Source organism: Abramis brama (assembly GCF_963993115.1).
Source record: "Abramis brama genome assembly, chromosome: 11".
NCBI classification, from domain to species: Eukaryota; Metazoa; Chordata; class Actinopteri; order Cypriniformes; family Leuciscidae; genus Abramis; species Abramis brama.
Window position 1 is genome coordinate 31,436,562 of NC_139973.1, and position 25,711 is coordinate 31,462,272.

General features: G+C 37.6%; 1 protein-coding gene across 1 annotated transcript; it reads right to left on the reverse strand.

Annotated features, from left to right (window-relative positions):
* Positions 1 to 1,344: 1,344 nt before the first annotated feature.
* mrps9 (mitochondrial ribosomal protein S9) lies at positions 1,345 to 23,916 on the reverse strand. Its single transcript, XM_084128092.1, has 11 exons — positions 23,786 to 23,916; positions 22,292 to 22,474; positions 14,762 to 14,824; positions 14,626 to 14,656; positions 14,454 to 14,533; positions 5,224 to 5,309; positions 4,944 to 5,019; positions 4,689 to 4,857; positions 3,097 to 3,205; positions 2,416 to 2,585; positions 1,345 to 1,716 (listed from the first exon to the last, which is right to left on the reverse strand). The coding sequence occupies exons 1-11, from the start codon at positions 23,882 to 23,884 to the stop codon at positions 1,625 to 1,627; spliced, it is 1,158 nt and encodes a 385-aa protein (XP_083984218.1). The 5' UTR covers positions 23,885 to 23,916; the 3' UTR covers positions 1,345 to 1,624.
* Between the last annotated feature and the right edge of the window lie 1,795 nt (positions 23,917 to 25,711).

Below are 25,711 nucleotides of genomic sequence, written 5' to 3' on the forward strand. Positions count from 1 at the left end.
CTGCCTGACTGCATTGTGCCAACTGTAAAGTTTGTATAGTATAATGGTAGCTATGAAGTTGTTTATCAGGGTGGCCCAGCCCAGCCCAACCCCTGATAAACAACCTCATACCATTTTACATGTACAAACTTTACATTTGGCATATTTCCAGTGAAGGGAAATCTTAATGCTTCAGCATACCAAGATAATTTTGGACAATGCTTCCAGCTTTGTGGGAACAGTTTGGGGAAGGTCCTTTTCTATTTCAGCATGACTGTGCCTCAGTGTAAAAATAAGGTCCATAGAGACATGGTTGGATGAGTTTGGTGTGAAAGAACTTGACTGGCCCACACAGAGCCCTGAACTCAACCTCATATAAACCTTTGGGATAAACTGGAATGGTAAATGCGACCCAGGCCGCCTTATCCAGCATCGATGCCTGACCTCACAAATGTTTTACTGGATGAATGGGCAAAAATTCCCACAGAAACGCCCCAAAGTATTTTCACCCATGATCACACATTTCTGTCTTCTCTCAACCAAAAACACCACTGGAGTCAGAGAGCCAAACTTGCGATTTAAGTAGGCCCTACGCACTTTCAAATGGTTAAAAGGTCATGATACAGAGAGTTTTTCATGCCAACTCACTGGCTTCTTACTGCTGTCATGGTTACAGGGCAGTGGTTCATGTTTCTCAATATTTGCACTTGTTCTTCTGTTCTAGGACTATCAGTTTAAAGCTTTGGCAGACACTGACCAGTAGCCGTCATGTATCTATATTTTCTATTAAAGGTGAGTGAATTTTTATTTTATTTTTTTAATGTTTTTTTTTTTATTACAAAACTAAATCAATAAAACTAGCTCTGAAAATACTGAATGTCTAGCGAACTAAAGCCCAAATAGCTACATTAGTGCAATATAGTAACATTAATGTGCAAAGAATTTATATGGAGAAAATGAAAAAGCTCTATTATGTGAATAATTATATACAGTGAAACCTAACTGTGCAAATATTTGTGGCCTCCTTTCAACACGATTTTGCCAAGACAGACATGTTCCTGTATCAATGTGGTTGATCTTGGAACAGCATTCCTGTCCGAAAATGTGGTACTAATCCTATCTCTACCCCTAAAATCAGAGGGACATGATAGATAAATAAGAATGGTGCAGAAGCCCTTAAACCTTTTTTTTTTTTTTTTTTTTTTTATAAATCTGAAAACAGCAAGACGCATAACTAACGACCCTGTCAAAAGTGAATTAATTTCAAAAGCAGATTTTGGCTGCCCTCTTGTGGTAATTAGAAGCATTACAATCTAATCTCACAGCTGGGTTCATTTTTGAAAAAATAACCTGGGAATATTCACGTATGAAAAAAATAGTTTATTGAAAGATGTTTACCAACATTAATATACACAATCACACACAGAAAAGAACAATTAAATGTCAGCAACAGAAAGGTTTCCTTTCAGCTCACAGATGTCCAACAGCGATACGTTTTGTCAATTTTAACTGATGAAAGCAATAGGGCTGGTTTATATCTGTGATCAGCAGAGTACATTTGTCCACGGAAAAACCCAATGATCCAGTGAAAGAGAGAAATTGTGTCCTCTCTCAGGTTTCCAGTCCTGCCTTGCCCCTTTCCTGTTCAGCGCTTTTTCCATGTGAACTTTCTCCGGGCTCCTTCCTGCCCTGGTTTCTTCCTCTCCTTGATCCTGGGATCAGCGGTCAGCAGGCCAGCTGTTTTGGGTAATCAGAGAAAACAGATGATGACAAAGTTTTCTACTACTTCAAGTCTACTAACAGCATCTGTGACATGACTACCAGAGAAAAGAGATATTAGATGTAAAGATTGCAAGTTATTATTTTTCACTATCGGAAACTTGTCAAAATATTGGACCTGTGCTTAGGCCTTGCAGAGCAAGTGCAGTTAAAGGGATAGTTCCCCCAAAAATGAAAATTCTGTCATCATTTGCTCACCTTCACATTGTTCCAAACCTGTATTAGTTTGTTTCTTCTGTTAAACAAAAAAGAAGATATTTTGAAGAATGTCGGTAACTAGACAGTTGACGGTAGCCATTGACTTCCATAGTATTTTTTCCGTCAACTGTTTGATTACCAAAATTCTTTAAAATATCTTCTGTTGTGTTCAACAGAAGAAACTCATACAGGTTTCGAACAACTTGAGGGTAAGTAATGACAATTTTTATTTTATTTTGAGTGAACCATCCCTTTAATATACCTGCCAATGTCATTAATATTAAACTAAACTAAATATTAACAAGAATAATAACCCACCCCCAAATTATTGGTAAAAAAACCAAGACCCCATCTGGCAAGACCCCCAAAATAATGACTAATATTACTACTTATTAAAATATATGTTCTGCCCTTTTCTATGGTTTGCCACACTGATGTTATGGGCTTCTTGTCACACACCTTGCCTCATCTTTTCCACTTGTCCCTCAGACACAAAGCTAAGCAGCGCCCGTGAGATGGCCAATCGTAGAGCTCCAGCCTGAGCCGAGTGACCACTGCCCTCCACACTGCCCTCGATGTCAAACCGGCCCAGCATGCCCACAAAGTGCAGAGGAAACAACAGCTGCTCCCTGAGAGAAAGAAACGAGTAAAAGGCAGAATTAAGAACGTCTCTCTCAACTGGACTACTCAAGCTTTCAACATCTGTATGAATGACACCCCTGCAAATCCCCCATTGAGGACCGTATCCTCATATTTAGACAAAGCGATAATCCTGCCACCGTAAGAACTATTGAGAGGACGCGACGCAAGCGCGTGCGCTCGCCTGCAGGACGGCCCACAGTGCTGACACAGAGCAACGCTCCCCTCCCGCTCCAATTAGGTCTGTGTGAAGCGGACGGAGTGATAAGGGCGGGCAGCCGGTCTCCGGCTCACTCATCTGTGTAATTAACTTTTCAACCACATTAAAAAAAAACTCAACACACTCACCACGCACCCTGGACCACAAATGCTGGATTTGAGCATTTTTGGCACGGGTCTCATTTATGGCATACTAACTAGAGTAAAAACAAATATTCAAGCTCTTGATATGCTAAAAGGATCTTTTCATAAAGATGCGATGCATAACTGAGGCACACACACCTGTCTTGTAGTATGGGAAAGTGGCGGAGGTAGTTCTTGCCGTTGATTGTGACGTTCCCAGAGCCGCTGTCTCTGAGGGTGATGCTGGCTTTGGCTGACTTCCTTCTGCCTGTGGGAAGGAGAGAGAGAGAGAGAGACTTAGCTGGAGTGATGTGGGAATTAAGTGAGTGTGTACAGAAGAAACGGAGAGAGTTTTATGCGAGAATTAACTGAGACAAGCGGAAACCTTGCAGAATAGAAATTCTTTATCTCTCTGATTTTACTCGCAGGATCACAAGACTTGAAGGAATAGCTCTTCCAAAAATGAAAATTCTGTCATAATTTACTGTCGCTCATGTTGTGAGGAACAGATAAGAATCAACAGCTCTGCTGTAGCTCTCAAATCTCATTTTTATTATAGTTAAACTAAAGAAAAAAAACTGTTACATGAAATAAAATAAATGTTAACTTGTTAAATAAAATATGAAAACCTTTTTTCAATTAATTTCAGCTATTTGCCAAGGCAACATTTCTTATTTTAATTTAGTTTAACTTGATGTACTAAAATAACAACTAAAACTGAAATTAAAAATGAATAAATCTACACAACTACTAAAAATGACAAATATAAAATGACTTTTAAAATTAATAATTAAATGGACAATATAAAAACAAAAACTAATTTAAAATATTATTAAAAACTATTATAGTACATCATTGATGCTAAAATTGTATTATCATACACGGTCACAATACACACACAGAAACAAATGGTGTTTTTCAAACCTGACAATGTATCTTAACACACCATTGAAATAAAGCTAAAATAATAAAACATAATATAAAATAAAATATAAATATTAACTGAGTTAGCAGCAATTAACTGAAAAAGTTTAAGTTGAAGTATTAAATGACAAAATCTGAAATGAAAATAAAATTAGAAAAAAATTAGAAAAATGACAAAAGCACATAAAAAACTAAAACTGAAAATAAAAAAATAAAAGCTACTTAAATGAAAAAAGTGTTAATACCATTTTAAAAAAATTACAAATTACAATATAATGGGTTATTTAAGGATTTGCAAACTAATACTGCACATGGGTTGAATGACAATTTAATATTTAAATATTAAACTTTCAATTTACAATGGTTCAGAACCCACCCAGCCCACCACAATATTATAGTAATTGATTAATGTTTGTCCTGTGAATAATATTGTGCGATAGCAGTATATTTTTGTCCTAAACTCTTCACGCTCACACATTTTTCATGTGTCTCAATTTATTTGGAGAACTCATATAATGCACTATTGCACCAGAGAGACATAAAAACGGCATTTTGAATCAATATTCTCATAAATTCCCTTCTATAAATGGCTATCGTTGCTATTGAAAGTGCAGAATAAATGCAAATAATCACAATCAGATTCAGAATTATTATCAGGCCGTACACATTTGATTACAGAGTTGAGATCTGAGAGTTACAGTAGACGGTCAGTAGAGTTGGAAAAAGGCTTTTTTTGTTCGCAAAATCGAATAATCTAAATACCTAATATTTTAACCACAACATATTTGATCAGCCTGTGTATTTGAGATGTGGGTATTACGTCGTACCATCAGCGACGCTGAAAGCGACACCCTGCGGGTCGTACTGTATCACAGGAATCTCTTGTTTACTGGACTGAACCTCCAGCTGTCTGCGAAACTTCAGCACGAACTCCTCCTCCAGAGAGCAGTAGGGCATAGACAACAACTTCTCCATCAGCTGGATCAACCGCGTGTACTACACAAAAGAACAGAATTCACTTAGTTCGCCAACAGCACCCTCTTGTGTTTTCATCCTGAAATACACACTTTATCAGTTCTTACGTCTTGATCTGAAACGTTCTCAACCAGATGCTCCTCCATTTCCTCTTTTAACAGCCACCTGCTCCCAGTCAGCATTCTGAGAGGAAACAAACACAGTTTAGCCATTCAAATCATCATTTTGAGGAAAGAACGAAAATTCTCTAGCTTACTTTCGGATCTAGACGTACTGGCATTGTATGTTACAAATATTGTTGGCTTTTTGACCAATTGCTTTTGATAAAACTTCTGCTAAACGCATAAAAGTAAATGTTTTTCTTGCAGGAAGTTTTGAAGTTCTCACATTTGTTTGGTGTCTGACGTAAATAGACCTTTATTTCTCATCTTGTCCTGATGTCTCTCAATGGCCAGAATCTTCTCATACAGATCCTAGAATGGCAAGAGAAATGGAAAGTGGTCAGTTTTAAAGCTATTTCTGTAAGAGCAGAAATAACACACACACAAAAAAAAGATGCAAGAATCATGAGCGTGGTCTCTGTTGACTAATAAGTCAATGAATACAACGAATGAAGGACGAGGTATTCTTCATAGATATTCAGGGATCCCTCAAAAGAAAAGATGCAGTGAAGCAAAAGCAGGGATTTGAAAATCCCCCCCGACACACACACACACACAGTCTCTATTATGAAGGCAGATCTCATCTCTCTCTCCGGCTCTGGCTGAATTTAATTGTGTGTGTGTGTGGAGGGAAAATTGAATTGGGGAGCACTTGGGCCGTAACCCCCCACACTTTCTCTCTCCTTTCTAACACACACACACTCACTCGCACGTCCTCTTGACAGGAGAATCTGCCATGCGGAGCAGGATGGCATCCTCGGGCACACTTGTCTAAATTGGCATCGCGCCCATGAGCCTGGAGTGCCCGTCAGGCGTGGTGGTGCTGGAGCAGGGGTCTGACGCGGGGCCCGGCGCTGGCATGCAGCTCACGTCGCCACCTTCCTCACGCCTGTGCGAGAATTCATTTCCCCCTCAATTATCCCACAGCTGTTTGTTTAATTCGGTCCTGATAGAGTGCGTATAATCCACCGCTACTCGCCAAAAAAGCAAACATCGGGCAAAAACCAATTTTCAGCACAAAAAAGGAGGAGTAATAGAAAAGAAAGGGGGGAGGGAGGAAAAAAGCTGGGGGAATGCACGTTACACGTTCGTGATCACAGCGCCATAACGAATCCAGAGAAATTCAAATGCCTTTAGGAGGGGAGAGAGGCTCCTTGGTCTCAGCTTTTAATATGAACTTTCACTGTTGCCTTTTGGTTGGCCGGGGCTCCTTGTATTCAACAAATCATGGTTAAATTGTACAGACTTGCTCCTCCCAAAGCGCACATGGGATTTTTTGTTGAAGGTTAAGTCGAAAATACAGTATAATGAGCACAAGATCAAAGTTGAAGGGCCTGCGGTTAAAAGCAGGAAGTACTAACATCATGAGCCCGTGTTTTATGACCTTGCTTGTGCTTTTTTTGTGAATAATTTTTGGTATAAATAGTATAAATGTGTCAGATGGACGTCTTTGCCATTGCCAGTCAGTCCACTCTACAGCCATCTTGGTAAAGCACATGGGTAGCTATTGCTAATGCCTGAAATTAAGTTTAAATAATATATTTCATTTATAAATATGACACAGTTTTGTGTCAAAAGTGGTGATTCTTTATCTTAAATTATGCAAAAATAAAATAATGTTTAGGCTAGTCCAGCTAATGCACATTTAAGAATAAACACACAGGCAATGCCTCTATGAAAAGGTGACAGGCTTTTTAAACTGTAAAGCAGGACTATAGTGTTCAAAAATAAGAACTGTAGGCCCGGGATGTGTGTGAGGGATTTTTAGGCCAGTTGATAAACGCAAGAAAAACTGTCAGAGTCTAAATTGTCACTACATATTAAACTTATTGATCTTTTACTGATATGTTCATGCTTTGCAAACTTAAACACTTGGTTTTCTGTGATGCATTGAATGTTGTTGTTAATTCAATGCGGAGTTAAACTCACCAAAGTAACATGATAGCTGACTAACAAACTTTTTTCTTCAAATTGTGAGAATGACTAATCTGTTTTGGAGCCACCAGAAAATATATATTCTATAAATGTCCCTCTTGGGGTCGGTAAGATTTTTTGTGTTTTTAAAAAAGTCTCTTGCTCAACAAGACTGCAATTATTTGACAGTATTATAGAGAAATATTATTACAATTTATGTATGTATATATGAAGAGTTCAGATGCAAAAGCCTCTAAGTGCCATCTGAAATTTTCTTCTAGAATGATCATTTTTATCAAGCTCGTATATTTAAGTTCAATAATTTCACTTAAATGACAATTCATAGGTAATTTTCATTGCCATTGAAGTGAAATTACTGAACTTAAATATACGAGCTTGATAAAAATGATCATTCTAGAAGAAAATTTCAGATTGCACTTAGAGGCTTTCGCATCTGAACTCTTCATACATACATATACATACATATATATATATATATATATATATATATATATATATATATATATATATATATATATATATATATATATATATATATATATGTATGAAGAGTTCAGATGCGAAAGCCTCTATATATATATGGAGTACATCATGAATCCATTTTCCAAACCGTGTTTTTGTCTTATCCTGAATCACTACGTTACACCTATAATAACTTTATATTGGGACTATTTTAGACTGGTTTGGGTTGTACCACTGCGAAGTTAGCCCAGTACCTAACTCGTCATAGACATAAACAGAGAGAAGTAGCTCTGGCTAAAATGAACTGCACATGCAGTTCTGTTCATTAACCACTAGAGCGCCAAAAGATACAGACTGCAGCTTTAAAATTACTTTTCTATTTTAATATATTTTACACCAGTTATTAGTCACACAATCCTTCATTTATCATTTTAATATGCTGCTTTGTTGTTTAAGTTTAATTTATTATTATTACAGCAGAAAACTGCTTAATATTGTTGTGGAAACCGTGAAACATTTTTTTCAGGATTATTTTATAAAAGTTATAAAGAACAGTTATAAAGATTCTCATTTTGATGAACTGAAATCGATTCTTAAATCCCAAAAATAGGAGCTTTTATAGTCTATGCTGTTTTACATTGATGAATGAACAAAACATTGTAGCATTCCTCCCATGCCAATAAATCACAATAAGCTTTGTGCTTTAGTTACTTTTGATACTAAGTCTCAGCTTTCAAATTTAGTCATTTTTATTTAATTTAAACAATAAATACCGTTTTGGTACTATTTAATGTGGTGTGAGTCGTGACAGATCGCTGTAGCGCCTCAGTTCAAGCACACGTGAACCAATCATCTCTTCCGCTTTACTACAAGTTACTGCGGTCAGTAATTGTTTGTTTGTATTTTACTTAATCTGTTTTTCAATATTTAATGTTTGAATAAATGCGTCATGTTTTTTTATGACAGCCACCATCTAAATGTTTATAGCCATTTCAAGAAAGGATGTCATTAAATTTTAACATTGTTATTATATGTGTGTATATGTGTAATTTAAATCTAAGTATAGCCTACACAAATCAGTTCATTTTAAGCTTTAATTTTATAGTCACGTACCAACTGGGGTTCCGTGAATAATACAGCATTGGTTGAGAGATATTTTTTTTTAGTAAATTTGCATTGAACTTTACCTGATAAATACCCCAATTAATCGATATCGAATTGAATCAGAATTTCATCAAAATCTAATCGAATTATGAAATTTGTGTCAATATCCTGCCCTAGTCTTTACTGTCACTTTAGATCAATTTAATATATCCGTAATAATAGGGTATTAATGAAAAATAATAACTTTCCATTGTAGCTACTTCCAGTCAACATTTTAAATAAAAGTAAAATACATAAACAACATTTTTAAATACATTTACTTTAAAATAAAATTATTTTATTATTAAATACATTTTTAATTTATTTATTCTGACACAAAACATAAATCAAATTTAAATATATGTGAATGGGGACAGAGGAAACATGGGCAAGCAAGTAAAAATCCCAGTAAAACTCACACCTCCCAACCCATTTAAAATCTATCACCTCCCAAACCAAAAAAAAAAAAAAAAAAAAAAAAAAAGGCCCTATCTTAGTTTAGGAACTTTAAACATGAAATCGTTAATTTTATGCAATAAAAAGGGTCACGCAATTAATGCGTTTTAATAAATGACCACTGCCGTACTAGAATACTTAGTTGAATCGATTGTGCAAGTGGCTTACTTTGATAGCTGTAAATTCTCCTGATATATTAGCTACAGAATATAGGTCTCCTTAGTAAATGTCCATATTTACCATCTGTGTACTATCTGAAGAGTTTGGATGCGTTTTGCTTCCTTTTTCTCAGGCTATAAAAATATTGCTGTCTGCAGGAAGGGGAGTTGTACATTATTTTCTGCACACTGCAGGGTTTCTGAACGCAGAGCACCTCTGTGCGATTCGAAGCTGAATGAGAGAGAGATTTGGCATACCTATTTAAATTAGCAGCAGGGGTCCCAGCCACTGCAGGGCAAAGGGGAGGATGAGGGGCTTGGGCGCACCGAGGACAATGGCGCATTAGTCAACTCGCACACACACACAAACTCCTTACTGCTACTGTGAGGCGTCGTAGCCCAAGGTCGAGTCCAGAGATGAATGGTAGAGAAGGGAAAAATAAGCTAAAACAAACAAACTTTGAAAAGGAATTAGCCGTGGTGACAAAGAGCCGGTTAACGCAGGAGGCTCTCTGGGGCTCTTCCCATCGCAGTAAAACCCCTGAGGCTGATGTGCACACACACCTACACACAAAGAACAGCACGTGTGCACATATACACACTTGCAAGCACACCTAATATCACAAAGCCCTGGCGTGCCTAGTGAAGTGTGTGATGCTCCCTGTTGTAAATGGGATTTAGGAAGGAGAAAGAGCTCCGTCACACTCATCTTCCTAAACTCTCATTCCTCTTCTTACAAATCCAAACCTGCCACTTGCATTTTCTTAATAATTCCAATCTCTGATGTATACTGGTTTGTTTTAACAACAACCATTCTATTTCATTTGATTTAGCACACTAAGAGTAAAATGTCAAACAAAGCCTCGCTCTTTCTGCAGAGGGGCTGTTCCCCCATCACCCCATCCAGGCCCTTTTTAGGGGATCACGATCACCTCTCTCTGTCTGTGCCCCTCCTTCTATCCCACCTCTCTGTGATGTGCCCCACCCCCACACCCCGTCTGTGCCACTCCCTTCAGTCATAGACCAGACAAAGCAGAAACTCTTCCAAAACCATTTCAAGACAACAAAATTTAAATTTTGTCTGATACCAATAAATTTAGTGATGAACTTTTTCAGAAATGCCCAAAACAAGAAGTAAAAAAAAAAAAAAAAAAAAAAAAAAAAAAAAAGTCTCTATCCCCGCCAGCGTTTTCGAAAAAAGTTGCCAGCCAGCGCCAGCATTTTTGATCATTTTCACAAAAGTTTCATTGCCCCCAAAATATTTTGCTGTATGAATATCTGAACATGCAATATTTCAAAAGAAAGAACAGACTCGCAGCTTTAAAAAAAAAAAAAAAAAAAAAATTATTCTAGCTTCATGCATTCCTTTATCAACACTTGAATGTGGGTAAGTTTCATAAAACTAGCAACATTTTGAGCAAAAAGTGGAGAAATTCAAAGACCGATCGAATTCAGAACGATCATCAAAACATAGATGGAGTCCATCAACACCCCCAAAGCTTGCCCAGTCCTATACCTTATCCTTGGTCGACATTTCATTTGGTAACATTAGTTTAGATTTATATGCCGTTTAATGTTGATGATTGTGTTATTTTACATTTGCATATGCTATCGCTTGTTTCTGCTGCTTCTTCGTCTGTGTTTTGAACAGGAGATCGAGTACACTTTTAGAAGATGCGTAATAGCACCCCCTAAGCACAGAAAGCCGTACATTTCCGTCAATGTGTTGAACGTAGCATGACTAAACCGAAAAACTGGTCTCATCGCATCCGCTATTTAGAAAAGTGTTAAAAGCAGTTTGAACTGACGCCGATATCTATGGACATTATATATATTGTTGGATTACATTTTTATTACATGTTTAATTTAGTTTTTCCACTGCAATAGTATCTAAACTGATAAAATTTAGTAGACTGATTTCAGGTGATTATTGAGTCTCCAGCAAGAGTCTCCATTCCTGCCAGACCTGTTTTCTCTATTGTGTTTTAAATGAGTCAGATCACTTGATTCTCACCTTTCGGAGCCCAGACGTTGAATAGTTAGGTTGAATGACTTTCACTGAGAATCTCACCTTTTGTTCTGCAAATGGCTTTCGGACCCAAATGGCTCTTGGAGCCTTATGCTGATTGAATTAGGATAGGCCAGACCCTCACAGTCTAGGGTGTTACCTTAACCTGTATAATCATTTACATGCTTTGTTTGAATTTGTCTCCACCTCCAAAAGTCCCTCCCCCTTGGAAGGTATATAACTGTAAATGTATAATGTTTGAGTTAGATCATGTTGGAAGTTTCTACAGCCGCGTACAGCGGAGTTCTCAATAAAGAATAACTTCTGTTGAACGTGATCCCGACTGTCTCACTGGTCTCTGCTTCGAACAAAGAAAACTTTACAACAATATATATACACTCACCTAAAGAATTATTAGGAACACCATACTAATACTGTGTTTGACCCCCTTTCGCCTTCAGAACTGCCTTAATTCTACGTGGCATTGATTCAACAAGGTGCTGAAAGCATTCTTTAGAAATGTTGGCCCATATTGATAGGATAGCATCTTGCAGTTGATGGAGATTTGTGGGATGCACATCCAGGGCACGAAGCTCCCGTTCCACCACATCCCAAAGATGCTCTATTGGGTTGAGATCTGGTGACTTTGGGGGCCATTTTAGTACAGTGAACTCATTGTCATGTTCAAGAAACCAATTTGAAATGATTCGAGCTTTGTGAGATGGTGCATTATCCTGCTGGAAGTAGCCATCAGAGGATGGGTACATGGTGGTCATAAAGGGATGGACATGGTCAGAAACAATGCTCAGGTAGGCCGTGGCATTTAAACGATGCCCAATTGGCACTAAGGGGCCTAAAGTGTGCCAAGAAAACATCCCCCACACCATTACACCACCACCACCAGCCTGCACAGTGGTAACAAGGCATGATGGATCCATGTTCTCATTCTGTTTACGCCAAATTCTGACTCTACCATCTGAATGTCTCAACAGAAATCGAGACTCATCAGACCAGGCAACATTTTTCCAGTCTTCAACTGTCCAATTCTGGTGAGCTCGAGCAAATTGTAGCCTCTTTTTCCTATTTGTAGTTGAGATGAGTGGTACCCGGTGGGGTCTTCTGCTGTTGTAGACCATCCGCCTCAAGGTTGTGCGTGTTGTGGCTTCACAAATGCTTTGCTGCATACCTCGGTTGTAACGAGTGGTTATTTCAGTCAAAGTTGCTCTTCTATCAACTTGAATCAGTCGGCCCATTCTCCTCTGACCTCTAGCATCAACAAGGCATTTTCGCCCACAGGACTGCCGCATACTGGATGTTTTTCCCTTTTCACACCATTCTTTGTAAACCCTAGAAATGGTTGTGCGTGAAAATCCCAGTAACTGAGCAGATTGTGAAATACTCAGACAAGCACGTCTGGCACCAACAACCATGCCACGCTCAAAATTGCTTAAATCACCTTTCTTTCCCATTCTGACATTCAGTTTGGAGTTCAGGAGATTGTCTTGACCAGGACCACACCCCTAAATGCATTGAAGCAACTGCCATGTGATTGGTTGATTAGATAATTGCATTAATGAGAAATTGAACAGGTGTTCCTAATAATCCTTTAGGTGAGGATATATATATATATATATATATATATATATATATATATATAAAGCTTGAAATGTCTACTTTTAAGCAAAACAATTCAAAACTAATAGAAACAGACTACTCTCTAATCCATATAAAATGTGCAATCTTTCTATAGGCGCGTTCACTACATTTGGACATTTTTGTGTAATTATATTTATTAAACGTAGAATACTTTCCAAACCGTTACATTTAGTATTATAAATGTTACATATAGTATTATAAATTCATGCTTTCGCTCCACTCCAGGCTTTGATCACATCCCCCTCCGCAGGGTGAATAGCCTACACCTCATCTTTCCTTAATTTAAGACCTATTCAAACTGAAATTAAGACATTTATTACACTATTTGAGAAATGTAACCATATTTACTGCCTTAAAATTATGAAGTGAATTTAAGACATAAGGACAGGCGGGAACCCTGCAATTGACGGAAATCCGTCGTAGACTCGCTGCAATTGGCGGAAATCCGTCGTAGCGACGGAGAACTTTAATCCCTGAATGTAACTATTCGGTCTAAATGAAACAATTAGAAAACAATTAGAAAAAAACCCCACTAAAATCAGCTATTGTGGAAAATTTCACCATCCCAATATTATAGTGTACACAATGGAAAAATATTGAAATTTGCTAGAAAATTTACATTTAACAGTGAAATTATTATTGTTTTTAACGTGAGAGTAAAATGATGGCGAAATTAAGAAATGTAAAAATAGGGGAAATTAGTGCATTTTAATTAAATATAAACTGTTACCAAATTATTGTATTGGTCAACAACAGATATGGGACCTACATTGATTATCTCTACAGCTATTATTCAAATATCACCTAGAACACTTTGGGCCCTATCATACACCCGGCGCAATGCAACGCCAAGTGCGACGCAAGTGTGTTTTGCTAGTTTCAGCCCGACGCAGTTATCATTTTCACGTCCTGCGCCACGTTGTTTAAATAGCAAATGCATGCGCTCATGGGTGTGCTGATCTGAAAACGAGGTGTGTTCAGGCGCATTGTTGGTGAGTTGCTATTTTGAGGCAAATAAAATAGACAGTATTTTTTTTTGTATTAGGCATAATATTAGGCAGTTTTTTTTTGTTATTTAAAGAGCGTGTTAGTAATGTGCACCTATAGGCAGATCACAACGTGCGTACACTCTGCTTATTACACACACAGGGACGCACAGCAGCACACAAACTAGCCAACTATTAAAAATAAAAAGATTACAATGTAAAAGATTAATATTGCATACATAAAGATATGGTGGAATCCAGCTTGTACTGTAGTTGGTCCGTTTGCGCGCTTTAACCTTGCACACGAGCAGATCCGTTTGCGCTCTGGAGACGCGTTCAGTCTTTCCGCTTGCAAATTCCGTCATGTAAACAGCAATCCGCCATGGCACGGAAAGGGAATGGGAGATGAGACTCTGGTTGGTTTATTTCACGTTACGCCTAAAACACACCCATTACTCATTAAGAGAATATGGACAACCCTTATAGACCATGCGCGCCGACCATTTTTCCCATTGTTAAACTAGCAAAAGTGGATTCGGACATGCCCTAAGTACACTTTAGACCATGCGCTTAGATCGTTAAAATAGGGCCCTTTGGCTTTGCATGTTTTATGTAAGCATTTAACATACACATATTAAGAGCAGGAACTCACATGCAAGAGAGAATAGTAGGACTGTTTCCCTGTGTAAAACAGAAAGTGAAAAGGCCGTCCTTCTGCATCCCACTGGACAGCTAAAAGAGAGAACAGGGCACAAGTATTTTATTACTACATATCAGCATGCTTATATTTGGTGTCAAAAAGTTAAAACACAGCTCTTCCATACCTGTCTGTTTTGGGAATATTTGCTCTGGGTGCTAAAACAAAAAGAAAGGTGCATAAGAAACATATTGACTGTGATGGACATATTAATTATAAAAAAAAATAAAAAATAAAGCCAAAACAGTTGGACCAAATCTCACCTTCATTATAGGTCTTGCTCGCTTGTCAAAGAGTCCAGAGGGGAAGAGGTATGCAATACTCCTCTAAACAAACAAACAAACATACATACATAAAAATACACACTTGTTTTATGGCAAATTTAATGTCATAATTATAACTCTTACACTGATCTATTATATCTATAGAGTGGTGCAGGGATGACGTATTTTTGTAGGCCAAAACTCAGAAATAAGTCAGCATTTTAGTACTTCAGTTCCATAGTCCCAAAGTCAATGGGCTTTTCTGAATGGGATTTTGGTTAAAAGCCTGAAATAAGGTTTGTGGTGGTGAACACAGGCTCTGACATAAAAACACACCAGTAATACCTCACTCCTACCCCCATATTTTTTAAGCTTTTACATATGTCTTGAAAATGTGGTTGCTAACAAGTTGCTAAATGGGGCTACAGATTACATTACATTACATACAGGCTACAGGACATTAAACATCACGCCAAACAGGTTAACAGTTTCCAGTGATGTCATTGAACGGGGCATAAAACTTTCATTTGCATAACATGAGACATTCAGAATGGCAACCTTTTGGGTCGTTGACCCCGTTTTCCAGGATAAAGAGACAGAAAAGATGAAAGAAAAAAGTAAGGTGATGGCAGATGCACTCCAAGAGAACAGATATCCATGTATTGGGCCATCAAAACCAAAGGGTGAGGGAAACTGAGTGGAATAAAGCAACACAAAGGGAAGAACAGACAAACGGTGCAGGATGCAGTGGCAGATGAAGGCAGCACCTGTTCATACCTTGAAAAGCAATATGGCCCAACTCCCTCAGGGAGGTTTAGCCTCGTCATAGTGTTCTAGAAACCTCTGCTGCCTACACTTCACACGAGCCCAATCTGGGAAAGCAACCTTGTTACACGCACTCCCTCAAAACAGATTTTTTTAGACATCTGACCACTCATTTCATGTGCCATGGAAAACACAGCATCAAAAACCTAAAAGTGCCTAACCTTCTCAGGTGACAAGGGCATACATGTTTATGCCATACCTGCCATCCCATCCTTTTTTGTAGCATATTTTTTTTCCCTGTAGTTAGTCAAGGTTTCCTTCACCAAGGTGTAATTTAATTTTACATGACATTTGTGCCCTCTTGCTGACCCTTACATACCACACATTTAAAGGAAAATCTGCTTGTCAGGAAGGGCCATGATGCAAAATACTGAACAGTTGTTGACATCCAAGAGATCATATGGCTCAATGAAATGACATCTATTCAGACATCTATCCTGATCCATTCATTTATTCAAAAATACACTACTGTTCAAAAGTTTGGGGTCAAGTCAAGTCACCTTCATTTATATAGCGCTTATAACAATATGGACTGTTTCAAAGCAGCTTTACAGTGATAATAGGAAATTATTAAGGAAGCCTTGAGGAAAATATATACAGTACTGTGCAAAAGTCTTAGGCATGTTAATTTTTAGGCATGTTTTTTTTTTTTTATCTCTGCGCAAGCTTTAAAAATGCAAACCTGTGAAAACGCTGCGTATTACGTGTTTAGTCTATAGGTATGCGCATTTAAATATGTATGTGCGCAGGCGTGTAGTCTTTCTTTACAAATTGACCTCAACAAATTACTTGTCTGGCCTTAAAGATGTATAATACAGAATTATTTATCGCTTCTGCATAGCCATGTGAACCAGAACTATTTTGACAATGTTTTATCTGTACAGAGGTAAAGGGAAGGAGAAGGGGGCCTTCACAGGGGAGAGACTAGTTGACACTTCAAGACTGCGTTGTTGTCAGTAAGTTATTTACTTTTATTCAACAGGGACAAATTAAATTGATCAAATTTTACAGTAAAGACATTTATAATGCTACAAAAGGCTTATTCCAAGTAAATGCTGTCGTTATTTATTTATTTTTTTGTCTATTTGTTTATTTGTCTAACAAACATGACATTGTATATTATGAATATTGTTGGCTCTTTGACAAATGCTTTTGTTCCTCTTTTGTAAATCTCTTTGGATAAAAGTGTCTGCTACATGCATAAATGTAAAGTGTAAATATATAAATGGAGTAAAGGCTGCTGAAAATTCAGCTTTGCCATCACAGGAAGAAATTATATATTAAAATAGATTTTTTTTTACAAAAATAGTAATATTACTGTTTTTACTATATTTTTGGTCAAATAAATGCAGCCTTTGTGAGCATTAGAGACTTTACATTATAATAATAATTATAAAATAAATTAAAATATTAAATATCTTAGAGGTCCCAAACTTTTGAAGAGAAGTGTACATAATAAATAGAATTCATTCTATTTCAAAATAGAATCAAAATTAATTTTAGTTCAACTAAAGGTTTTCAAATATTAACAGTTAGTTTAGTTTAAATGGTATGAAGGTTTCAAAACCATATGAAACTAACATTAAGACATTTCTAAAAACTTTTTTTTTTTTTTTTTAAGATTTCCTTTTTCTTTATTTTGGACACCCTTATTTGTCATTAACCCATGTGTTAAATGAATAGTACACTTAAAAATAATCTACTTTCTACAAACTAATGTTTGATATCAGTATTATTATTTGTGGAACAAAAAATTCGATATTTTGCAGAATGCCCGAGCTGATTTTATTCATACAATAGAAATAAATGGTGTCACACTGCCAAGCTCCAAAAATACACAACATAAACGCAGATCATATAACTTGCACTATTTTCCAAAACTTCTTAACTTCTCAATTACACTCTCTTTTAAAACTTTGACTCAAGTTGGAATTGTCAAAAACTCAGCAAATTTCTTCCCAATTTCAGTGGCATGGTCTCTGTGAACGTCAGAGCCCACCTGACGGGTGCAAACGCAATGTGTGTGCGAGTGGACGAAAGACAGCGGGAGAAAGCAGGTGAGGCTTGCAGTCTTTATTAATTACTTCCTCCTGGCAGCGCTTGCTGTGCAGCTGTTTCACACCTTCAGCGCATTCACGGGAACGTCATGTCGGCTGAAGCGCTTGGCACACACACCAGTGCCAGCTCAGGCACAGACGCCCCATCCTGTACTTGCTCTGTGCCCTGCAGTCGCAGCCATTTTCCACCCCTTACCCACCGATCAGCTGGCAGAGGGACGGTACGTGTCAGCTTCTTTTAGCCACACTTACTCTGAGGACTCAATTCATTAATGGTGACAGAGATTGCGGAATAATGTTAAGAATCGAGAAATTGGACCAAATTAGTGGGATAAATCAATTACGGCCATTTCTTTCTGGCACAGAATAAAATATCGGACATAAATACTGTTTGTAAATGTATGCCAATTTCTAAGCGGGTCCCAGAAGTGTCCCAGAAGTTCTATGTGATACCTGCAGAAAGTTGATAACTTAACTTTCAGCTTTAGGAGTACCACAATAATTGTATCAGACTTCACATTTCTAGTTTTCTTATGTTCCAATACAAATTCATAATGCAAACTTTATGCAATAAACTAGGCTAGATTGCTAAGAAAGTATATGGCCAGATTGGCCACATTACCCCTCTGATGCATTGTGTCCATAGTGTGCCAATTTTATATGACTGGCCTCTAGTGTTGTCAAAAATATAGATTTTTCAATACATATCATTTCCCGCAGTATCGATACACCAAAACCTGCTGCGCCTTCTCGCTCTCTCTTCTCTCTGACAGCGAGTTGACAGTTCCAAGTCGGCCCAATTTTGAACAGTGTATAGGCTGTCCCCTATTGCCAAATCATATAACCTCGTCACATAGGCTAGATCTATGAATATTGTATAGCCCAATGGCAGCAACCCTACAGCGTGTGCATACACTGACACTCACACACACATTTACCCCTAAACATACCCATCAAAGAAAACTTTCTGCATTTTTACATTTAATAAAAAACAACTTTTAATTAGGCTACTATATTTTTATACCAGATTTACAAATGAGGATGTCCCTAAAGGGAGGTTTTTGGAGATTTTGTCACGTTTTGGTCACTTCTGGGTACAAATTTGTCCCCAAAATATAGTTAAGTAGGTACACACACACAAATACACTCTCTAGTTCTTTTTGTTGGAAGGAATGGCTGTGCAGTTCTCTGCTTTTCACCAAATCATTTGCACACTCGTCTTTTTATTTCCTTTTTTTCTATATAAAGCTAAAGCAGCAACATTGAAAGTGCCAGTCTCCGTGTTTAGTGCGAAAGCTCATGTGATTGCCGCCGGCTCGCCGTGCAGTCGTGCCATGTACCACCTGCTTTGACACGATTATCAGGTTAACTGACTCGTAAAAGGTGTGCAATGGCTCATGACCTCCTGAGTGTCCGAATTCGCACAGTGTACACCCGCCTTTAGTCTTTACATATTGTTGTGGAGTAAAGGGGGTCTTAAAGTCAAAATGGTTAACCACTGTTCTAGAATATCAACTTATATTTTATTAAAGACAATCCAGACAGGTTCAAAAAAATAGAATACAATCTTAAGGAATATTTTTTTTAGAAATTGCTCATGATGTAATTTACTTGTTAGAACTGAAAAGTTTAGAACTTTATCAGGCATTTTTAGCATTATTTTTGGTATATAGGCCTAGTACAGTCATCTGTGAATATTTTCTGTTTTATTTTATAAAATTTTATTTAATTTTTTCATTGGTTCCCTCATAGTAACATGTGCTTACATGATGAGAAGAAACCTAAAACACTTTATAACCTGCAAATATAGACAATAGTTTTGCATAATGAAAATGTGTGCCTTGAATTTATTTGTGTTTGACAATCACTAGTAAACAATCACTAAACTTTTGCCATGAAAACACTCTGCTTGAATTCTAAATTTTATATTTCGGAAAACTGAGAAAAACAGAGCAGCACTTCTGGGTTGTACGTCAGAACATAGGCTCACTATTGGCCGATGCTGGTCGTGTGTGATGCAGGCCAATAGTGAGCCTACGGTCTGACATTGCGCTGCGCTGTTACACTATGTGAACTCATGTCAGAGGCCCACACAGAAGAAAATGAATAGTTGAATAAAGTCGTTTGTTTTTTGCGCACAAAAAGTATTCTCGTTGCTTGATAATCTTATGGTTTTGAGCCACTATAGTCACTTGGACTATTTTAAACATTGTCTTTACTAACTTTCTGGGCCGGCAAGTTTCAATAACATAGAAGCCTATGGAGAAGTGAGCCAGCTCTCAGATTTCATCAAAAATATCTTAATTTGTGTTCCGAAGATGAACGAAAGTCTTACGGGATTGGAACATTTTTGGTTGAACTAACCCTTTAATAAACAGAACTGCATACGTCTTGGGGAAGAACATTGTAGCCGGAGCTACTTCTCTATGTTTATATCTATGATGCGGGTGAGTCACGCAGGCACTGGGCTACTCCGCAGGTGCCGACCCGACCGCTGTAAAGTAGTCCGAGTCTAAACGTCTATTACAGGCTTACCGTAGTGATTCAGGATAAGACAAAAACACAGTTTGAAAAAAGGCATTCATGATGTACTCGCTCATTATATAAATTTTGTAAATTCTGAACATAAAAAGGTTACAGACTGCAGCTTTAACAGTCGTCTTATGAATGTTTTAAAGCATCAGATGAAATCGATACACTCGACCGCTCTCTCAACGACAGCGCAAACTGATTTTAATGTTCCGGTGTTAACTCCGCTCCGCGACGTGTCGAACAACACCCCTTAGCTGTTCTAAATCCACTGTAAAACACGGCTTCGCGGGGCTTATTGCTTAATTATTTTTCTATGTAAACATGCGCTAGATGGACTTTGACCGTTGACCTCATGTTTTGCGTCTTTTGCAGCGTTGCACATGCCACGCCGTTCTAAAAACACGGCGCTCAAGTTAAAATAAGTTTCACTTTTAAAGGTCCCATGGCATGGATTATTTTATTATTTTATAATGTTTCCTGGGGTGCCCTTATAATGTTAGTATGTTTTTTAGATCAAAAAATGTCAATTTAGAAATAAAAGCCTCTGATTTGAACGCTCTGTTTGTAGGGGCGTGTCTGCTGTGAGACTTCAGTGTAAACGCCCACTGCTGTGATTGGCTGACATGCTTGCATATGAAATAGCTAGCATTACATGTGGAACTCTCTCGAATACTTTTACTATTACACGTTTTTACTATTACAGCTATCGATATTAACGAATCGTGAGAAGTTTTTAAAGTATTTAGATCTATTCCCATCACATAAAAAGTTGCAGTGATGAGCATTGAGCAGATGACAGCCTGTTGATCGCGTGAATGAAGATCTTATCATTGCAACGCTGTTTCTGCACTCTCACTAATGCTTTCACCAATGCAAACATGATGTAAATACAGTAAGAGCTTCGTTGTGCAGTGTAACAGCGTCATTGATTTCATAACGAGTTTTGGCAAGTGTCCAGATAAACTTGCGCTGTGTGATTGACAGCTTGGGCGATTGGAAAGGGATTGTTCTTTGATCGCTTTCTGTATATATTTTAATCACAGTTTAAATAAGATTATTTTCATCCTACTAAGAGAAATGAAGTGACGTTGATTGTTTAGTCACTGGCTTGATTTACTGATGCATAAACAGTATTGAACGACTTTGAGAGAAAGATTATCTGTCTGAACTTGAACAATTACACATCAGAAATTCACATAACCCACTGGTTCTTCAGAGGCTCGGATGAAGGAACTAAAAAAATACTTTTGTGTTCATTTGTACATCCAAACACTGAGCAACTGCCATGCTTCGCTCGTTTGCAAGCCATGATGTCTCTCAAGAAAAAAACAATATTGTGCTCGCGTAGCTCATTTTCTCATGGGCGGGCCAAATTCTCTTTGCAGGCAAAGCAGAGAAAGGGGAGGTAACCTTTCCCCTTATGACGACATAAGGGGAATATTCCAGATTCGCCCATCTGAGCTTTCATTTTCTCAAAGGCGAAGCAGGATACCCAGGGCTTGGTTTACACCTATCACAATTTCTAGCCACTGGGGGACCATAGGCAGGCTAGGGGAACTCATATTAATGTTAAAAAAACTAGTTTCCACTAATCGCGTCTTGCGCTTTTCAAAGCAAAGACTCGTTCTGTGTGAACGAAACCTAAGAAATGAATAGACTTTGTCCATTATTTGTTTTGTTTTTTTAAATAAGCCATAGATTCACGATCAGATGTACGGATGATTCACACTGCTGTATCATCATTGCCATAAAGCAACTGGATGGCAATGAATCAGAGGGTGTTCCCTCTCAAGATTTAGAATAATGTGGACATGTGCTCAGAATTTTACAATGTACTTGTATGACTTTGCCTGAATGTAAGTTTTTTTTAACCAGAAGCATTGAACCAGAAACCCCCCCAGAAGAATGAACCATATTTCCCAAAATATTGTGCAGTGTTATATATCAATAATGTGCAATACATACAAATCTGTTAACATCCCAAAACTATTTTAGATATTTTTTTTGTATTAAATAACTTGTGCATCGGAGTAATTTTTTTTTTTAACAACACGGTAAATGGAACAGAATAAGACTGAACATCATGGATATAGAATAGTGTGGTGAAGTAACTCACATCAATATCCTCCTGTGTAAATGTTTCTGGGTCCTCCCCCATCATGTTGGCCAAGTGACGTTTACCAACTTCAAACTCCTCCACCTGTTTATTGATGAACTCCTGTGTGAATTTCTGTGGGCCTGCCGCTGCCAGATTCTTCTTCCACAAAGAGGATGACAAACAAATCTGCCTGACCGGCAGCTGGAATTAATCAAGAAAAGAACACATAAGAACAAATTTTAGTCAAATGCTGTTGTTATGACATCATGAAACGCCATCGGACTGTTGGCTGAACGGCTTAATCTGATGCATATGGTACACAAAATTGGAAACACTTCAGGATTTCTGAAGTTGTCATCTGATTGGTTGAATTCTCCAGAGTTTCCGGAAGATGTGTTTGTCACTTTCTTTAACTGTCTGTCCGACACAAACTGTCTGGCGGCAAACCCCTCATGGAAAAAAGCCTCATGTTCACAAAAAGCGCTTGTCGGGATCAACTAAACTCTGGATTTTCGAACATTTGTTAAGTTCACAACACTGTTAAACAGGCTCTTTAAATATGTCCAAGAGTTTTAAACACCGGTCTGTTATTATTGTAGGGACATCTTTTACATTTTCATGCCACTAAACATGATGCTGAACAAAACGAACTGTAGGCTAACTGTTTGCTTTACATGTCAGTCAGACAGCCACTGAGCGGTCCTTGGCCAATGAAAGCTGATGTAGTCCAGACCTTCTGCCGCCAGTCTGAAGATCTGGCAAAACGAGTTAAATCCAAGTGAAACAGCTCACTTATTGAAAAAATACAGGACGGGACTTGATTTTGTCCATGGGGAATTGATTGGAATGTTGGATCATTGTGGATTGCTATTGCTGCGATCTCGTGACAGGTGACCCCGCCCTCACGCTACAAAACATGTCATTAGAGAAGAGATGTAGTAGCAAGAGAGAGTTATTGATTAAAGATTATGAGGATACAATAATAAAAAAATGCCGATATGTGCACGGATAAATCGGTTATAATAAACAGAGCAATATTCCATAAAAAATAAAATAAAATAAAAATTACTGATTTTGATTTCATGGTGACTTTGAACCAGACTACAAGTAACTTAGCCTTGGTGATCACGTTCATATGAAATGACGAAACAGCAATATTAAATGTAGAGTACTAAAACGTTATTATAATATTGTTTAAATATTTGAACGAAAATTGCATGTGTATTATATTAGCTGGCATGGGCAGTGGACATAATGTCACGCCATGATGTTGTAAACACAAAAAATATATCTTTCAAATAGTTCAGGTTATTAACTCAATACGTATGCTATGCACTTCAATGAAAGAAGTACACTTCTGCCAATCTGCATGTTTTATACAGACTCAATAAGCACTCGACTGTTATTATTCAGCCACAAGGACATACTGCTCTCTACAGCATCACTACCAATTACGATTAACTTGTCGCAAAACCAGCTCTGTGTCGGAACAAACATAAGAATGCACTTCACCTGCGGAGCTGTCTTCGAACGGGACACACATAAACTCTTCCCGCAGCTCCCATACTTCCATAAAATCGATCTCACGCCTCTGCAACTGGAGGCAGCCATGTTTGCTCGCCGACTCGCGCTTGCTTAGACAGGAAGTGATGTCTACATCACATCCTGGAAGCAGGCAAAGTCGTTCATCACACACAAAAATACATTTGCCACATTGTAATGGTACCTTTTAGAGCATAACATATCCACGGTGGTAACTTAATATCTAAAATAACTAAAAATATATATCTGTAATTAAAGTAATAATATCTCAATATAGAGCAAAAACAGAACTTGTAATTTCAGTTAGGCCTATAATTTTGAGAATGTTTTCAGAATCTTCACCAGTTAAAAGATTAATAGAAAAATAACTCTCCGGAAAGAGTGTTATGTATCTATGTGTGCATTTTTTAATGCATTTATGTATTTGTGTATATGTATTTGGGGGACACTTAGGCCTATCTAAAAACAACATTGCATAAAATGTTATTAACTTTGTGTTTCTAGCCATTTTAATTATAATCTCTCTTTTTAAATTATCTACATTTTATTTAATGCAGTAAACACATTTACTTTCAAATTTTCAGCAAATATAATTGAGATTAAGCACATTAAAGTGCCCCTATTATGTTTTTTTCAAATATTCCCTTTTATGCATGTGTGTAATATAGCTGTTTGTGAATGTAAATGTTCTACAAAGTCGAAAGTGCACGATAAATAAAGTTATTGTCTCCCAAAATAAATAATAAACTGTGAACCGCCTTAACCAGTTGTGACTGTTTTACGTCACTAGATGACATTTGCATAATGCCCGCCTATGTTGTACTTGTCTGAACAACTTGATCCGCCCTCAAGCATCATTTTACTGACGACTGTGCAACGCGCGATTCGCAAAACGCTTTATCTTGAAAGATGTGTCAGTACCCTATTTTTTACAGTCTATGGTCAGTACCCAGTTTATTTGGACCAGCTTGCTCCTCAGAATCACAACCTGCAAGTATGAATAATTATTGATGTATTTTCTACTGGGTGTTCAAAACATGTAGTCTTGTGTTTTACAAGTTTTCCGACTAAACGGCTAACTCACGTTATTACAGTCTTACTGCTTAATACTTCTGCTAAGCAGCTGTGTTCAGTTATTGTAACGGGTGTGTAGTTTCCGATAAGCACTGTAAGCGGTAGATCAATCATAACAGACTGGGCCATCTGACCAATCAAAGCAGAGCAGGCTCCCGGAAAGGAGGGATTTAGAGAGACTGATTCATCCAACGAGTTGTTTGAGAATCATTGGAAAATGTGGTGATGTGCAATGTATATTATGAGAAAATGAAAGTGTTTTTTGATCTTTGATGCAAACCTGTTGTTTAAACCTGTTATAGGAGACCTTTAAAATAGCATAATTGGGGCACTTTAAGGCCTATAGACCTTATGTAGCCCCGGCCCTTTTCCTCGCTGCAGTCTTTGTGTTCTGTCCTCTGGCTTGTACTTCCTCAGCATGAAGGTAAGATCTTAATGATTTATGAATGAACCGCTCATTTTAAAATATTCCTACTCTACTGACATTTATGAGATCAGCTTCAAACATCACAGTGTTCATTATAACTTTTGTTAACTTAATAAGTAAATCCACTTCACCAGCTAATTACTCTTCAACAGCGACACCATAGAAATATACAGGGCTGACACAAAAACGGAAGTTCAAAAATAAAATTCTAAAGATAGCTGCGTGCTTGTTTCTCTGGCATACAAGGTCTATAGCTGTTACAATCAAGGCTGATGGGAGTTAATATAAAGTCCAGAATCCTTGGTGGTGCTATTGTGATCAATATGAACCAGTTAAACTTAACTTATTACTTAACGTTCACTACAACTGAAACTGCATCTGAAAGCATCTGTCAA

What these genes read in the sequence shown, in the direction of transcription:
- mrps9 (XM_084128092.1), bottom strand. Translation starts at nt 23,884, where the DNA reads ATGGCTGCCTCCAGTTGCAGAGGCGTGAGATCGATTTTATGGAAGTAT. An exon ending in GTTCGAAGACAGCTCCGCAG is followed by an intron (nt 22,475 to 23,785) that starts GTGAAGTGCATT and finishes GATTAATTCCAG; the next exon opens with CTGCCGGTCAGGCAGATTTG. An exon ending in TTTCCCATACTACAAGACAG is followed by an intron (nt 2,586 to 3,096) that starts GTGTGTGTGCCT and finishes TCTTTCTCTCAG; the next exon opens with GGAGCAGCTGTTGTTTCCTC.